Raw genomic sequence first — 18558 nt, 5'->3', positions numbered from 1 at the left:
TGCTAGTTTTCATAATATATGAATATATGAAGCCACTTAGTGTCGGGGAACTTAGTATTCAGAAACTTGATTGTATGAGTTGAGCCAATACCAATAGCCTTGTTTACATTTTACAATTAGTATTGTTAATTAGTTTTATAGATATAGATAACAGGGAATTTTGGAATACACTTTTAAGTTGTTTTTAAGTATAAAGTAGGAATGGAAGTGATTTTATTAAGCTGCTTTCTAAGAGAAGAAATATATATATACTATGCCCACATAAGCATTTCTTATTATAAAGGTTGAACAGTTTATGACAACAGACAACAGCTGACTTTACCAATTAAATGCACATTAATTCTCCAAATGCAATTAATTTACCATTTCTAGACAAACTGATATCAATCCAACCATATTAAACTTGTAAAGAATAAGATCTGTTTTAACCAATCTAACTATTTTATTTTAAACACCACAGCAGTCCAAATGAATAACATACATTAAACAAGAATATTGAAATCTAGTTAATCCATGCAAACTGATTACAGTGTATTTTCATATGCCCTAATTAATTGCAGCATACTCTGAGTCTCTTCAGATTCCATGTTAGCAATTCTTTAAACTATGGTTCGGAGGAGTGATAATATGTCAAAGACATCTTGCATACTGGTTTATCCAGGACATCTGGACTGGGTAAACTATGGTTAATGCTAACTAGAAGTGCCTTCAAACCAAGGTTTGGCATTCTTCAAGTGATGGCTTTAAATAACCATCCATGGTTTGGAGAACCTCTAGTTTAACCGCTGAACTGAATGTTCAGCAGATAACCATCTTAAATACTGAAAGCTTAATATACTGTATTTCATCACTTAGGGAGCAATCCTGCTCATGGAGTTACTGTCCCTATCCAGTCAGCACCTGGAATCTTGGGACAGTTGTCAAGGTTAGGCCCCAGCTTCCCCATGGGACCTGCCACTGGTGCTTGTGCCCACCTTTACACTATGTTTTCTGGCTAAATGCTCTGAACAGTGCTGGCTGACAGGGGCTGGGCACTATTTCAATTTCTCAGAGTTGGGGGGCATTGCTGGAGATTATAATGGTGGCCAAGTCAAGGTGCTCATTCCTGCCCACCAGCAAGGAAGTTGACCAAAGCCCAGCAATGGAGCCCAGCCTTGTGCACACATTGGCCTGGAGACTGAATTTCCTTATTACCAACTTGCTTAAACCTTTCAGGAACTTATAGTCGTATTCCAAGTATTCATTGTGAATATAGACCAAACCACTTCCCCCAGCTATATAGCATGTCTCCAAGTCCAGAGTCAAATCATTCTTCAATTAATCATCTAAAAATATCTCTTGAATCCCAAGATTTATTGAACCAAGATTAGCAGAGAATTAATTTAGTAACGCTACACAGCTATTAGTCCAGGCAAATGAAGAAAACTCACCCTCATCAACTTTCCTTTTAGGCTTCTATGTCTTCTCCTTTCAGTCTTCCATCAATGGGCCTCACCAAAGCAGTTGTCTGAGCATTCTTTTGGTGACCTCCATGCTATTAAATTCCACCAAACAGAATCAGGGGAAGCTGATCTCTCTGTTTCCCTTCCTCTCCCCTCTGGCTGCAACCTTAAACTCTGCATATGGGCAAGAACCACTTGGGCACTTGGTTAAGTGGAAGGCAGGGAAACAGGCAAAGCGAAGTCTGAAGAGGTGAACAAAACTCCCCGCACATTCTCTGAGAAAGACCAACCATTCACACCTTGAAAGCTCTTCCTCACTCATAAATGGAGCAGCTTCCTCCCTCCAGGTGCAATGCAAACACAACCCCTGTTCACGTACAGCCGTTCATTATATGCAACCGACTGTTTTCCCCGTGCTGTGGCAAATGGCCAATCTTTTGGGGGGCACGAATAAATTATGTGATCCACATAGAGAGCTGCTGCACATACTTGGCCTGCCACATGACAACATCTCCTCTAAGCAGCCTTTGCATGGTGACTGCAGTGAGCATACAGGCATTGAGCATTTCTGCACCAACCCCCTCCTGATGTCTCCTTCGCACTGCGTTATAAACAAATCCACAAATACAGCTTGCACTGTACATACAGCCAGGATGTCCATGCTGGCTGTGGAAAGAGGTGTGTGTTTGGGGGTGGCATCCTGCTCCTAGCCTCTTGTCAGAGTAGTAAAAGCCTTCTTTTCTGGAGAGCCAGTGTGGTGTAGTGGTTAAGAGCGGTAAACTCATAATCTGGTGCACCGGGTTCGTGTCTCCGCTCCTCAGCTGCTGGGTGACCTTGCGCTAGTCACATTTCTTTGAAGTCTCTCAGCCCCACTCACCTCACAGAGTGTTTGTTGTGGGGGAGGAAGGGAAAGGAGAATGTTAGTTGCTTTGAGACTATCCTTCGGGTAGTGATAAAGTGGGATATCAAATCCAAACTCTTCTTCTTCTACCAAGGGGACTGGCCGAGGGGACAGAGCCACACCTAGGGATTTCCACAATGGTCACTGGGAAAAGGCTTTCCTCCTTCTGTGGCTCACATGGAAAGCAAGTAGACTGCTGGAGGAAGAATGGGGCACCCTGTCCCTCTTCCTTCAGCCTCCTCACTCACCTGCATGGAATTCCTGATTGCCCGTGGCCATCAGGTAAGTAGTCAAACCCAAGGCTACCTTAGTGGTGGCGGAGACACAGAAGCACGTGCCCCTCTGGTTTCACCCTCATCTCTTGCTCACAATTTGCTTCCTTCCCTTCCTGGGAGCAGAGACGATCCTGGCAAGAGAAGGAACCATGTCTTGGGCTCCTCCCGCGTGGCCTAGATCTTGCTACGTTACTGGAGCTGTGCCCACCTGTTAATGAGTCTGCTTCCATTCAAGCGCCTCTTAAGCAGCACAGCACTTAACTACTCACTGGGAGACATCCCAGCCCTCCCTTTGGGTGTCCTCTTTATGGGCTTATTGACAGTAGCCCTTCCCCTGGAGCTGTTCTGCTCTGTGATTTCTTTGGCTCTTTGCTCATTCCCAAGCTGGATCCTCCCAGCCCTCCCTGTGAGCATTTGGCCCGTAGCATCACCTGCCCCCCACCTGCAGGAAGAGACGCATTTTTCTAGGTGGGTACTTTTAATTAGAGATTTGCAAACTGACAAGGGAACTGTTCCTTTCGAGATGCAAAGATCCAGTTTCCTGGGCTTCTGGGTGAGGCGTGAGACCCTATATCAAGGAGAAAGGAAGCAGGGAAGGCAGGGAGAAATCTTGCGTTTAATAGTCTAGCTTGCCATGCAAGTGGTAGGACCACACTGGGGGCGTTTCCACACAGAGCTGCTCTAGCTCACTTGGTTAGAGCAGGGCGCTGATAATGCCAGGGTCACAGGTTTGATCCCTATATGGGACAGCAGCATATTTCTGCATTGCTTTGTGGGGGGTTGGACTAGAGCAGGGATGTCCAACCAGTAGATTGCGATCTACCGGTAGATCCCTGGCTGATCCTGGAAGATCGCGGGATCCTTTTTGGTTACAAAAAATTATGGGCGGGGGGAAGCTAAAAAATTCTGTGCAATCCTCCCCCCCAAAAGGTCTGGGCACTTCCTGCCTTTAAAAAAGCTCAACAGCTCTGGGTAATCCACCCACCCACCCCACGCACACACCTCCTCCCTCCAATGACAATGGGTAGATCATTGCCAGTTATTTTTTAATACTGGGAGTAGATCGCAGTCTCTTGGGAGTTGGACATGCCTGGACTAGATTATTCTCAGGGTCCCTTCCAACTCTATAGTCAAATGATTTGCTGTGTGGGAGCCAAGGTACCAAATTTCCCCCCAGCGTTCAAACTGTAGTAAGTTGTCACTGATTAAATTAATTCTCAGTTAGCATTTCCAAGTGCAATCTGTGAGCTCCCCTTCCAATTGTCTTTTGTTGAGTGGGGTGGGAAGGAGAGGGACCACAGCATGAAAGGAATGAGTTACTTAAGCTGGCTGCCTAGCCCCTCTGATTTAGTTTTCAAAGCATCAGTGGCCAACCTGTGGGCCATATTTGGCTAGACTCCAGCAACCCAGCCAGTCAGAGACGATGGACATTGTAGCGCAGCCAAGTCTCAAGGCCCCAGGCTGTGCAAGCCCTGCTTTAAAGGATCCACCCACCTCCAAGGCGACACATGTAAAATCACTTGAAGTTTGGCGTTGAGTTTCCAGGGCACTCATTTAGTGAATATCATTAAGTGCAGAGCTCTCTTCCCACCCCACCCTGCCCTATCTTATTTTGTTAATTCAGTTTCACCTCCTCCTGTTCTGATTCACACCACATTTGATGCATCACCAAAAGTTGCATTCCCCCAAACCTGCACACATTTCCAGAGGTGTGATCCTGTCATTCCTTCCACGTTAATGGCATTTACAAAGCCCTGCTGTCGGTAAAACCTCAGCGCATAGGACTTGCCGATCGCATGGTCGGCGGTTCGAATCCCCGCGGCGGGTGAGCTCCTGTCGTTCGGTCCCAGCTCCTGCCCACCTAGCAATTCGAAAGCACCCTTAAGTGCAAGTAGATAAATAGGTACCGCTTTATAGCAGGAAGGTAAACGGCGTTTCCGTGTGCTGCTCTGGTGCCGGTTCACCGGAGCAGCGTCGGCCACGTGACCTGGAAATGTCTGCGGACAGAGCTGGCTCCCGGCCTCTAGAGTGAGATGAGCACACAACCCTAGAGTCTGTCAAGACTGGCCCGTACGGGCAGGGGTACCTTTACCCAGTGGCGTAGCGTGGGTTGTCAGCACCCGGGGCAAGGCAAGTAATTTGCGCCCCCTAACCCGGGGCAAGGCAAGTAATTTGCGCCCCCCCCCACTGCACTGTTCCTCCCCCAGATAGTCCCTCGCTCTCTCTCTGCACCGCACCACACGCCTGGCACCCTCCCCTCCACAGTGGGCGGCGACCCAGCGGCTCGGATTGGATTCGCACAGCCAGCACTGCAGTGAGAGAGAGAGAGTGAGCCAGGTAGGGGCAGAGAGCTGTGAGTGCGAGCGCGCGCCCCCCCAGATGTTGCGCCCGGTGCGGCCGGCCCCCCCTGCACCCCCCACGCTACGCCACTGCCTTTACCTTAACCTTTAATGTGGAAGGCATTCTGTGGTTTAAAAAGTAATTAGAAGTAACTGTGCACAGAGTTAACACACGTTTCTAAAGGGGTGCTGTATTTTAGGGTTCTAAAATGATTTAAAGCACTCTTATGCAGATAGGAAAACAAAGGCAAAATCTCTTTAATAAGCAACCTCAGGAAAAGTGCTATTTGGTAACTGCTCCTTAACAGCCTAAGGCACCCTTGACTATTTAGTCCTTGGAATAAACTACCCCCCCCTCTCTCCACCTCTGGTATACATATGAAAGACTTCTTCCAGTGTATTTATTCCTCGTCAGAAATGATGTTTAGAGCTTTCTTCTGAGGACATGATCATAAATGACCACTTGTAGGTAGAGGTCTGTTTCGATTGGAGTCCGTGTTGTGTTGTCCCCTGGATAAGCCTGAGGATGGAACAAGGGCGAGAAAGAAACCAGAAACTCAAATCAAACATGTTTTCAGCTCACACCATTGCGATCTGTGTGGCATGAGATCCTGGGAGGTTACGCACCACTGGAACACTGCCAGCTCACAATGACATGCATCACGTAACATGCCAACTTTGGCCCTATGTTCCAAAGTCTACCTTCAGAGTTTGATCTTGTGAAAGGCCCAATTTGCATGGAATGCCTAGCCAGGAGCAATGTTTGATTTGCAATAGCTTCTGGAGGCATAAGGGACGCGGGTGGCACTGTGGTCTAAACCACAGAGCCTAGGGCTTGCCAATCAGAAGGCTGGCGGTTCAAATCCCCGTGACGGGGTGAGCTCCCATTGTTCAGTCCTAGCTCCTGCCCACCTAGCAGTTTAAAAGCACGTCAAGTGCAAGTAGATAAATAGGTACTGCTCTGGCGGGAAGGTAAACGGCGTTTCTGTGCACTGCTCTGGTTTGCCAGAAGCGGCTTAGTCATGCTGGCCACATGACCCGGAAGCTGTCTGCGGACAAACGCCGGCTCCCTCGGCCTATAGAGTGAGATGAGCACGCAACCCCAGAGTCGTCTGCGACTGGACCTAACGGTCAGGGGTACCTTTACCTGGATGCACAATGGCTAGGAAGTTGGGCAGGCAACTGTCAAGGGGCCCCAAGTGCTACACATGCATTCTGCTGTGTGCTACAAGTGGAATGACAGCCAATTGTCAACACTTTGAGGGTATTGCAGCCTCTCTGTTTACAACCTGCTGTCTTCTATCCTCACTAGTAAGCATCACATAGCTGGCTTGGTAAAGGTAAAGGTACCCTTGACCATTAGGGCCAGTCGCGGACGACTCTGGGGTTGCAGCGCTCATCTCGCTTTATTGGCCGAGGAAGCTGGCGTACAGCTTCCGGGTCATGTGGCGAGCATGACTAAGCCACTTCTGGCAAACCAAAGCAGTGCACAGAAACGCCATTTACCTTCCTGCCAGAGCGGTACCTATTTATCTACTTGCACTTTGACATGCTTTCGAACTGCTAAGTTGGCAGGAGCAGAGACCGAGCAACGGGAGCTCACCCCGTCGTGGGGAATTCGAACTGCCGACCTTCTGATCAGCACCTCCTTGGCTCTGTGGTTTAACCCACAGTGCCACCCGCGTCCCTAGTAGCTGGCTTGGTAGAGAAGGGTTAATTTGGAGGAGCAACCATTTCTAAATATTTTTTTCCATTCAATGTCTCCATTAGATTTTATGGAGGGAAATGCATCACCTCCCAAAACTACCAGTCCTCCATGTTGCCCATAGGTCCTGAGTGGGTGGTGATTCTTTGTCTCACAAATCCATTTTGTGGGATTCAGCCTCCCCGGCCCATTGCACACTCCAATGTAGGCATCCAATTTTGACTATTTTCATGGGTATTTATGCCACTGTGCAGTAGAGACACACAAGAAAACTAGAAATGCAATGTGTACGGCTTTAAAGAGCCGAAACCCCCTCTGTGCTTGATTTGGTCCTCAATTCTTAAAAGTATATATTTCACACAGCAATAGGGTATCTGCTTATTTGTTACAGATGTTCCACAGCTGCAGGAAGTTAGACCAGTGACCCACTTTGAATGCAACCAAATACACTTCTTTTTAGGTATGCATTTTTAAATGTCTTGCAAACCAACACCCTCCCATTTTAAGATGTGTATAATTTGATATTTGGTCCCGTTGCTATTCATATGCAACCAGCTTTCATGGGAAGTACTTCAAAGAAACCCTCATCCGAGAGCTGTTCTGTGCAAACCCAAACAAATTACTGCCCGGCTTACTCTGCGTTGGTTTTGAGAGGAACCAAAGCATGGGTGTGTTTGCCATATTCAATCTATAGTCCAAGGACTTAAGATGCAACGTTTTTAAAGGGACAATGAAGAACAGATGGACTCACTCAGATCACTGCAGATGGACACACTCAGATCACAACAGAGGGCCATTGTTCATAACGGAACTCTCTAACCAAGACAGCAAAGAAGCCATGGAAAAAGGGATACGATTCAAGCAAATCCCAGTATTTTAAGTCCCATTTATTTAAATCAGAAAGGTCAGCATTTTATTACCTCTCTTCAAATGGAATCGAAGGGATGTAAAATGCTTACCTTTGTTTGAATCACGGCCATTTGTCCATTATTCTTTGCTGTTTTATGGGAGTGGGGGGATTGCCCGAAATCCAGTGCACAGAGCGCACTGTGTAATCTTGGGTCAGCCCAATGTAGAACTCATGTAAGATCTCGTGTGCTTTGCGAGATTTCACCAGAACCTGCTGCTGCTGCTGCTTTGCAATCCAGGTAAGGGAGGCTTCGATGCGGGGGCAAAGTGGGATGGCACCTTTTTGTTTCGACTTAAGCGATGAAATGGGGCACACCACCCCTGCAGTGACAGAATTGTGAATTGCATACTATTCATTTGGAACGGGAATATATGGAACTGATTTCCAAGCCCCCCCCCCCCCGACATTCCATGCACACTCTTTGAAAATATTTAAACCAATTTGTAAAAAAAAAAGGTAATGTAGCATTTAACTGTTTTGGTGTCGTAACCTGGAGTAAGTGAAAGACAGTGAAAAATCAGCTTGTCAAATGTGGTTGTCTGAGAGAGAGAAATGCCTTGAAACAGAGCCATTGCGGTGGGGTAAGGAGGGCACAACCAGTGTGGGTTTGTATGTAGCTTGTTTTAACAGGTGTAATCACTCTGGATAGCTCAGCTGGCTACAGCGTGGTGCCGATAATGCCAAGGTTGCAGGTTCGATCCCCATAGGGCAGTGATGGCCAAACTTGGCCCTCCAGCTGTTTTTGGACTACAACCCCCATCATCCCTAGCTAACAGGACCAGTGGTCAGGGATGATGGGAATTGTAGTCCCAAAACAGCTGGAGGGCCAAGTTTGCATTGCAGAGGATTGGACTAAATTAACCCCTTCCTGCCCTACAATTCCATGATTCTAAGTCCTCTTAGCAACACTTTTTGGTGCTAAGGGAGCAACCTAGGAGACCAGTTTCCCAATGCTTGCTGGGGGACCCATACATTATCTCAATGGCCTCGGCCTTGAACCTACCCATAAAATAGGAATATAGGAAGTTGCCTTATACTGAGACAGACCATTATATTGTCTACACTGACAGGCTGTAGTTCCTCACAGTTTCAAGCAGGAATTGTTCCCAGCACTACCTGGGAATACCAGGTAGCCCTGGTCATGAGCTCCCTGAGACTGCAAGAAGCTAAGTAGACCGGCTGCTGGCTCAACTTGCTTTCTCATTCAGTCTGCCTTCCTTCCTTTCAGCAGCAGCCCCTCTCCTTCAGACCACGTGCTGTCACATGACCACAACCACAAACAAACTCACAATCAAGTCTCCAAACAGCTCAGACAAGCAAGCAACTGTATTCCAAAAGACACAATCTCACTCTCTTCAGTCTCTTCCAATTCCAATCCCTCCAATTCTCCTCCTTTTTTCAAACACCCCTGTTTGCAAGTCCTGTTCACCAGCTCCTGATCACAAGCTCCCAGAGACTGCAATAAGCAAAGGAGAAGTGCTGCTGGCTTTGTGTAGGTTGGTTGTTGCCTCTAAGACTGCAGGTGCACCCAGTTTCTGCACAGGATTACTGAACTATTATTACTGCACTATTACATAAGGAAGTGCCCAAGGGAATCTGGAGAGTTTAAGATGTTTCTCTAGATATGCCTTATGCTTAATGAAACTGAGGCCCACTGCTGTCATCCATGGGAAAAAAAGTCTCATTCAAAAAGAATTAAAAGATGACATTTCCATCTTGTGAGGCCTACAGCTTTACAGTAGGAAGACCTACCGACAATGAGATCTGTTGCTTTCAGATAGAACCAAAGTACATGGACCTTGTTTCAGCAGTACTTAAGATTCATATGTTCATGCGATGGCTTACATGATTGTTTCTACCTTGGCTGCATTTACAAGATGTCCCATTTGAAGAACATCATATATCCAACTAATATAAGAAACGTCCTTTATGATGGAACATCACTTCTCAACAGGACAAGTACCAGACCCATGCATTGCCCCTTGATCCGTGAAATGAGTAGTAAAAATAAAAGCATGGATGTTTTACACAGACAGGCCTGTTGTCTCAGGGAAATGACAAAAGTAACAATGCTACCTTGGGGTCAACATTGATGACCTTCCTGTCAGACTTGTTCTTGAAGAGGAGGCCGCACACATTTTCTGCAATCACTTGGTAATTTGGACTTGAATTCAAGCAGCAGATATTCCTGTCCCAGTTGTAGAAACTGTAAAAAAACAACAACAATCCAGAGAATAGACAATGCAAAGCATCTGTCTGCAACATTGTGCAAGCCATGTGCTGCCCCCAAAGCTACTGTCCTTCTGTCTCGAGAGACAATGGAGGTGTGGGCCTTTGGGAGTGAAGTCAAACTGTTGGAAGGTTGCAGCATCTGCTGTGGCTGTAGACACTGATAAGGGGGAGACATGTTTTGTTGCAGCTGGGGCAGTTGAAGGCGTCCGGTTGCACTGCTTGCAGATGCACCACTGCATTGCTCCCCTCTGCGCTCTTCCCAGTGGTCATTCATGAGTGGCTTTCCAACAATGCCACATATTCACCCAGTGGCGTTTAGAACAGCAAAATGTTTGTCATGGCATCATTGTGCCTAGGGTTCCATGTCCCTATAAGCAGCAGCCAGTCAGTGAGAGTGATGGAAAGGGGAACTTGCAATGCAGTGACATTTTGCATTTACAAGCTGACAGAATGATGCGACACAGGTCCATGGTATTTATCAGCAGCAATATCTCGGCGATAATATGTCGTTCCAGAGCAGGACTAGAAATCCTGTGTGCAGCAGCCTCCATGAACCTGGTATCTTGCTTCTAGCTCTTATCCTAAGAAATCTACATGAACGGTTACTCATGTTTTCCATCTGAATGTCTCCACGGGAATCATTTCAAAGCGTTACCGTGGAGAAAAATGGCATCATGTCAGGACCAGCCCTTTGAATGCTGGCAGAGGGGGAAAGGCATGTCTGCACTATTAACACAAATTCATTTAACTCTTTCTCTTCCCTCTCCGAAACCCCAAGAAACAAGTTACTCTGCAGATATGCCTATAGCTTCCAAGACATCTTGTTGGAAAGGCAGTCAAAACACTGGCTGCTTGTCACTGGCAAGCCTCCCTAGCCACTAGATAGGCTGCTGCAGTTTCATGGCTGGCTTGCTGTGCAGAAGGCAAGCAAGATTTCAGAAAGCTGAGTCCTATCCCTTCTGTCCCTGTTGAAATGCCCAACTCTGCCCAAAGATTCTTCCCTCTGTCGTAGCACAGCAAAATAAAGCAAACCAAAACACACAGATACTGTACTTTGTCTGAATGCAAAATAGGGTGTTTAGTTAATCCTATGTGACAGAAATCCTTCCCAATTCTCTTTCTCAAGTTCCAGTAAATAGCCCGTGCTAATGTGTCTATTCTACCTGTCTAGTCTATATGCACCTCACATATCCTATGCCACAGGGACATTTCTAGGCTCAGGGGCAAGGGCCAGGCCATACATTTGCATAATATCTGCATGCAAATTGAGTCAGGTTTTCAGGGGGGGGGGAACTCTGGCTGTGAGGTCCAATAGGGTGCCAATAGGATTTGCTGAGCCCAGTATGCAGTTATGTGGATTGGACCCCCCCTCAATGACGGATTTACGTATAAGCTAAATAAGCTATAGCTTAGGGTCCCACTCACTTGGGGCCCCCCAAAAAAATTAAAGAAAAAACAACAACCTGGATGTATATTTCCAAAATGTAAGATAAAAAACAAATAAAATAAAACCTACATACAGCAAGTGTTTTGTTTTGTGTTGTGTAGGCTCCCTATGATGTAAGTAATGGGCCCTGCCTGCTAGCCTGCTCCCTAAAATATCACTGGTTTGCTCATTTCTATATATAGGGTGCCTACATTCTGCTTGGACTGGCTGCATGACAACATGTGCAAATGCTTTAGATACCTATTAGGTCCATTAATTTCCATATAGTATATATTCAACACAAAAACCAGCAACAATTTGTTGTTGACAAAGGACAGCTGGACATATAAAGGGCCCCATTACCTTCAGTAGCTTAGGGCCTCGTCAAACCTAAATCCGGCCCTGACCCCACCCATAATCTGTTGGCAAGAACAGCTGCTTACGTACATATTTAAACTGAAACAAGTGCCTCTGGGCACATCAAGATGGCGAGCGGCTGACTTGGAGATACTTGCATGGTTGCAAAGATTGTAGAGAAGCTAACTAACCATCTAAGAAGAAGAAGAGTTTGGATTTGATATTCCGCTTTATCACTACCGCTTTATCACTACAAGCTTCACATGAAGAACTGGACCATGACAACTTCATTGCAATTTGGTATTTTCTCCAGGATGCATGGAGGAAGGAGCATTGATGGTGTCCCTCAAGTGTGTATGGGACTCTCTGGTCGGAATGGCTGGGTTGAGACAATTAGGGAGTGAGGGTTCAAGAAGGAGAAGAAGTAAAACCAATGAGACTTCCCTCATTTAGTGGAGTGGCACAGGGCAGGCCATTATTTTTCATTTTTTTTTGCAAGGGAGGCTGAAGAGGGGCTGGCAATGGTTTGATTTGTAACTCTTACTGAAGTTTGTGCCAAATGGAAAATATGTCTGGTTGTTGTGGTCTCCCTAGCCTTTCTGCTTGGAGCATGTCCAGTTGCCCTGTAAATTGGAAGACTGGAGTCCTGCAGAAAATATGTGAGGCCAACAGTGGTTCTGCTTACCACCTTTTGACTTGATTTGCCCCCATCAACCATCACCCCTCTTGGTCCACAACATGGTTTTGTCCTGGATAATTCTGCTTGTTCGCTTCAACCTCAAAACAGGCCTTGCATGTGCCAAGAATGCTGTGTTTTATGTTAGTTGCTGAAGCTAACTTAGAGATGATAACAGTCTACGTTAGCTAGAAATTACTCACTGTTTTTCCTCCTTCTTCCACGCTTCTCACTCCTGCTCACTCATCTTCACTCATTTAATAAAATCTGGAATTACAAGTCTAAAGCTGACTAATGTTGCTAGATCACAGGATTGATCTCACCCATTTCACTGGGCTGCTCATCCTGAAGCCACCTTAGGGGAGTTAAAAGGAGCTTGCTAAAGCCTGTCTCTTCTCCACAAGTAAATATTGCAGGTCTCAGTCCTCATACGCCCAGATTACAGGTGTTTGAATAATATGGGTGGGGGCAGTTGCTGGTAACTTAAGTAGGCAGTACTTCTCAGCCAGATCTACCTCATATGGAAGGTGGCTGCGCTCTTGTCCTTATATTTCCAAACCCATTCTAAGTCCTCATCACAGAAACAGCAGCAACAGAACATTTGCTAGGCAGTGCTGCTTATATGAGGGCAGTGAAACGTGAGTTTGGATGGGAGGCATACGGAAGTAAGGGAAGAAAAGGAGGCTGAATTCTGGGAAAGGGAGCCAACGGCCAGAGCAACTGAAAGCAGGAACTGAAGTACAGAAGAAGTGGAGGAGGCAAGAACAGGAGGGAAAGAGGAATAGAAAATATGTGGTGCTGAAAAAGGGAGGCCTACGTAGAAAGGTGCACTGGGGTGATACATCAGTAGAACCTAAAGATAAGCAGCGTGATATTCCCAGAAAGAGAAACGACAGACATGGGAAAACTGTGGGCTAAAAAAGACCAAAGAGGCAATCTCTCTGTGTGCAGATGTGCACACTCAGTTTCACACATAGATTTGAACTAGCAAGCCACATTTGGGGTTGCAGGTGTTACATAGAATGTATCTCTTCATCTAGCGTTGCTGCTTTGCAATCTCTTTCACTCACCATAAAGCGGCAAAGCTAATAGCCAGATTGTGCAACTGGATAGGTGCTCGGAAGGAAGGGGGGGGGGAGAGAAATGCTATCAGGCAACAGCTTTTCACCTCTCGCTCTGAAACAGGGAAAAAGAAAGCTCTTCGGTGAAGGATTTCCCCCAATCATTAAAAATAAATTAGACTTGTGGGGAAAGAACCCCTAATCAGCTGCAGAATAATCACTTCCTTCATTTGCCAAGTTTCCTACCCGCATGCAGCAAATGGCAGCATGGTTCCATCCTGGAGGGCTTGTGCACTGGGCAACCCCAGGCCCACACATGCACTGCTGGTGCATCAAAGTCTCCTCTGCAAGCCCGTTCTTGACACGACAAGCAAGCCTGAGTATAACCATTATGTGGCTGGCTTTGGGTTTTCACCAGATGCTCAACTGGTACATAACCTGAGCTACAACAGTCATCTGTACAGTGGTACCTTGGTTCTCAAACTTAATCCGTTCCGGAAGTCCGTTCCAAAACCAAAGTGTTCCAAAGCCAAGGCATGCTTTCCCATAGAAAGAAATGCAAAATGGATTCATCCGTTCCAGACTTTTAAAAACCCCTAAAGTAGCAATTTAACGTGATTTTTACTATCTAACGAGACCACTGATCCATAAGATGAAAGCAGTAAACAATGTACTGCAGTCACACAATCAATCAATCAGTAGCTGAACTGGGGTTCCACACACACACACACACACACAACCACAACAAAAAGAGCCACAAAAAGGCAAAATAGATAGCAAAAACAGACAGACCTCAGCATAACACTCCAACCAGTGGTTCTCAACCTGTGGGTCCCCAGATGTTGTTGGACTACAACTCCCATCATCCCTCAGCTCTGGCCTTGCAAGCTAGGGGTGATGGGAGTTGTAGTTCAACAACATCTGAGGACCCACAGGTTGAGAAAGGCTGTTCCAAACGAAAGCGTGGCACTCAAATTGGAAGTGTAACGGAGCATGTTTGGATTCCAAAAAAAGTTCGCAAACTGGAACACTTACTTCTGGGTTTGCAGTGTTTGGGTTCCAAGTTGTTTGAGTACCAAGGCATTTGAGAACCAAGGGACCACTGTACTTGCCGTTTTCTGACAGCTCTGTAGTGGAGAGATGCCCACCACGTGGACATCCATTTATCTAACAAGGCGGGCGGTGAGAATGCATGGTATGGGGAGGTTTCCGCCATTTGCAGAGTCTGCCCCTTGCTTCTGGAGAAAAAAAACAGGGTTGGTATGGTGGAATGCCCCTCCCTGTATCACTGCCCAGATGAAAAATACATTTTCTTCCAGGTCTCGGTCCTTGCTGGTTTCCCTGGGCAGCATCACAGGCGAACCCCTAAAATGTCCAAAGTTGTTGTTCGAGCTGGAGACGCCTCAGCTGATTCCCTGGTGCATTAGCCAAGACAAGCTGCCCCAGAGGGGCAAGCATGGCTCCCTCTCCAAATTCTTCCTAGCTGGTCAGTGTGGAGATAAGATTGCTTTGCATTCTTCTCTCCAGCTTTGCAAAGGACAATGCTCTGCTCATTAAGCATGGCAACAGCCTCAGCCATTTCCCTTGAAAATAAAAGAAGCATTCCTTTTGCAGCTGGTTAGTGGGCACCGCTCAATGTCGCATAGTCCACATACCTGAGCCCCTTGTTGAAGAGTATCAAATACTTTTTGGAACATTTGGAAATCTATTAAAATAATAATAATAATAAGGAGAAATCTACGCAGGGAATATTTAAAACGCTTTGGCATTCATTGCTGTCAATTTGATAGCATTTCCCTCCCCCCTCTCTCTGTCAGGGAGATTTAAAGCATTTAAAAGGCATCTCTAATTCTATTAATCCAAATTAGATTTAGTTGCATTAGGGCTGTAGTGATTCTTGGGTTGAAGTTGGTGCTACAACAAGGGCTGTTATTTTTCCAGAGTGAATCAAATTGTCCCGAGCGACAAAAAAATAAAGACAAGCTGAAAAGATAACAATGGAAAAGCAGAAAGGGAGGGGGGATACAAAACTGTCCTTATTTATTTAGAAGTTTTAAAACACCTTTCAGGGTCAAAACAGCCCTCTTGTCACGCTCCAAATGCAAATACAAAAATCAGAGTAAAATGTATTTAAGATCAGCCTCCAGTGAAATGAATAAAAGAATCTGAATCTGAGGAAGCCAAAGATTCATGGGTAGCCCAGTAGGACCAGGAGTGGAGGGACTATCCCCAGGCCCTCCTCTTGCCCAGGCCAGACCCCACACTGGCCCTACTTTGCAACTTCCTTGGGTGCTTTTGCTTGGCTAGAATGTGCCCTTGTCCTGATCATGTCCTGTGTGCGCTTGTCCTGTGCCTCTTGCTCACCTGTCTGGTTGGAGAAGTATATAGTGTAGTGTAGTGGTTAAGAGTAGTGGACTTGTAATCTGGTGAACCAGGTTCGCTTCCCTGCTCCTCCACATGCAGCTGCTGGGTGACCTTGGGCTAGTCACACTTCTCTGAAGTCTCTCAGCCTCACAGAGTGTTTGTTGTGGGGGAGGAAGGGAAAGGAGATTGAGAGCTGCTTTGAGACTCTTTAGGGTAGTGATAATAATGATAATGATAATAATAATTTATTTATACCCCACCCTCCCCTGCCAGAGCCAGGCTCAGGGCAGCTAACACCAGTAAAATTACAATAAAAACATAAGGGGGGGGGACCAATTTAAAATACAGGTTAAAAATACAATTTAAAATGCAGCCTCATTTTAATAGTAGCCCATATATCAAAACCATAAGGGGAAGGAAACATAAGGGTCAGAGTAAGTCCAAACCAAAGGCCAGGCAGAACAGCTCTGTCTTGCAGGCCCTGCGGAAAGATGTCAAATCCCGAAGGGTCCTAGTCTCTTGTGACAGAGTGTTCCACCAAGTCAGGGCCAGTACTGAAAAGGCCCTGGCCCTAGCTGAGACCAATCTAACCACCTTGCAACTTGGGACCTCCAAAGTGTTGTCATTTGTGGACCTTAAGGTCCTCCATGGAGCATACCAGGAGAGGTGGTCCCGTTGGTACGAGGGTCCTAGGCAGCATAGGGCTTTAAACGTCAAAACCAGCACCTTAAACCTGACCCTGTACTCCACCGGGAGCCAGTGCAGTTGGTAAAGCACTGGATGAATGTGATTCCGGGATAAAACGGGATATCAAATCCAAACTCCTCCTGTTCCTCCTCTTCTGACGTATGTGTGGCTGGAATGCAGCCCTTTGCACAAAGTTAAGAGCTGAATCCATTGCTCCATCCAGTTTTGCCTCTGACCTCACCCACCACAGGCACACAGCCCCCCAGAAAGTTGCCCACTAGGGAATGTGGTCCTTGGGCTGACACAGGTTTCTCCACCCTGGCATGGACAATAGGTTGGATCCAACTAGAAGCCCTACTCAGATTGAAATGAATCGACTGAATGAAGTTAGACGTGACCCCTTGTTTTCAAAGGGTCTACCCTTGAGTATGACTTGGCCAATGCAACCTATTTTGTGGCTGTCCAAGTGCCAAAATGAGCAAATTTTCTCCACAATTTCCAACGTTTATCAGCGAAAGTTGCCTTTCATGGCAGCCAGCTGGAAACTGAAACAAGTCTCGTGGCACAAAAATTCCAACACTTTCTGCTCAATTTCAAGGCCAACTAAGCTGGCTAGCTAATCATACTTCATCCTCACCTTACCTTGTAAACAACAGAAGTTTTGCCAACCAACTGACAGTGGTAATTGACCAAAACAAGCCTCAGGTTACAACTGCTTCTGTCAATTTCAGGTGCATCTCAAGAACCTATTTTCACACGTACCTAATTTCCATAATTTACTTATCAATGTCATCAGAATGGGCTGGGAATAGAAGACATAAATTGCTCCTCTGGTGTTTTCTTCTGCAGATTAACAATTTATTTACAGTAACTTCAGCTATATTAGCAAATGCATTTAACTCCAAGCTATCTATGCTAATCAGAGCAATCATATAATATATTTATGCCCCAATGCAAACTTGGGCTAGGAAGAACTACTTAAATATTTCCTTCTCTGTTTGAAGGATGCCAAATATCGGAGCACTTGCCTGTCTCCTATCTTCTCTGGTGTCTGAGAAAGGTGCCACATAGTTATATTACTTATTTATTGAACTTGCATACTGCTTTATATTTCAAGAAATCTCTTAACATCAACATCAACGTTGCAGGAGGAGACATGGGTGTTCCTGGCACTGGTCCTTATTGCTTTTAATTTAATTTCTTTTTTTCCTCTTGGTGTGTTTATGGTTCCTTGTTATGTGACCACCTCACCAAGTGAGATGCTCTTTGCACACATGTGCAGTACACACATGCAAATAACAGCGCAGGAATAACTGAGGGAAGGAAACTCAGCAACGTTGCTGAAATAGGCTGACCTGCTTATTCAGACATCTGGGTCAGCATGCAGTTCTACAGCCTGCAACAGCCTCAGCCATTTCCATTCACAATAAAAGAAGCATTACCCTTGCAGCTGGCCAGTGGGCATTGCTCAATGCTGCATAGTCTACATACCTGAAATAGTAAATTGCTGGAATAGGCTGATCTGCTTATTCAGACGTCTGGATCAGCGGGCAATTCTACTGCTGCAAACACCAGGCTTTGGCCCTTACCTGCTCCCAGGTAAGCACCCTATCATGTTTGTTTGTTTGTTTAAGCAATTGTTAGAACCATTTCTAGAATGAAAGACTACTGAAACACCATAATGGCTTTGCCAAATTAAAACTAATTGCCAAATTAGTAAATTGGTAGATTAAAGCTATGTGCCATTAAAACGTAAGCCTCTTGGCAATGTAACACTACAGTGAATAGACCAAAATTACAAATTAGGAATGTTCCAGGTAGCTTATACAAACAGAGAGCCAGTGGGGCATAATGGATCCTTTGTTGAATGTGGGGTGAGCAGGCCCTGGTTCGAATCCTAGTTCGGCCATGAAGCTCAGTGGTCTGTGGAGAACCAAATGGGATAATGCCATCTTATACCATGGGTATATATGGAATATCCCATATATACCATGCCCTGAACTCCTCAGAAGGTTGGTCTCTAGATGTAATAAGGTAAAGGGACCCCTGACCATTAGGTCCAGTTGTGGCCGACTCTGGGGTTGCGGCGCTCAACTCGCTTTATTGGCCAAGGGAGCTGGCATACAGCTTCCAGGTCATGTGGCCAGCATGACTAAGCCGCTTCTGGCAAACCAGAGCAGCAC

General features: G+C 45.9%; 1 protein-coding gene across 2 annotated transcripts in view; it reads right to left on the bottom strand.

The window, feature by feature from the left end:
* Window positions 1-196: 196 nt before the first annotated feature.
* CFAP299 (cilia and flagella associated protein 299) overlaps window positions 197-18558 on the bottom strand; it is a 327350-nt gene continuing 308988 nt past the window's right edge. The window contains exons 5-8 of one of the 2 annotated variants that reach the window (XM_083398802.1): window positions 9649-9778; window positions 5064-5477; window positions 2434-4372; window positions 197-2183 (exon numbers count right to left, since the gene is read on the bottom strand). In XM_083398802.1, coding sequence (XP_083254928.1) covers window positions 5382-5477; window positions 9649-9778 — 226 coding nt within the window. In that variant the 3' untranslated portion in view covers window positions 197-2183; window positions 2434-4372; window positions 5064-5381. Of the gene's footprint in view, window positions 4373-5063; window positions 5478-9648; window positions 9779-18558 lie in introns of both variants that reach the window. The other variant, XM_083398801.1, reaches the window with a different exon arrangement.

This window comes from Podarcis tiliguerta, assembly GCF_965153285.1.
Source record: "Podarcis tiliguerta genome assembly, chromosome: 9".
NCBI lineage: Eukaryota > Metazoa > Chordata > Lepidosauria > Squamata > Lacertidae > Podarcis > Podarcis tiliguerta.
Note: the sequence above shows the minus strand (reverse complement) of the source record. Positions and strands in the feature narration are given on the sequence as shown.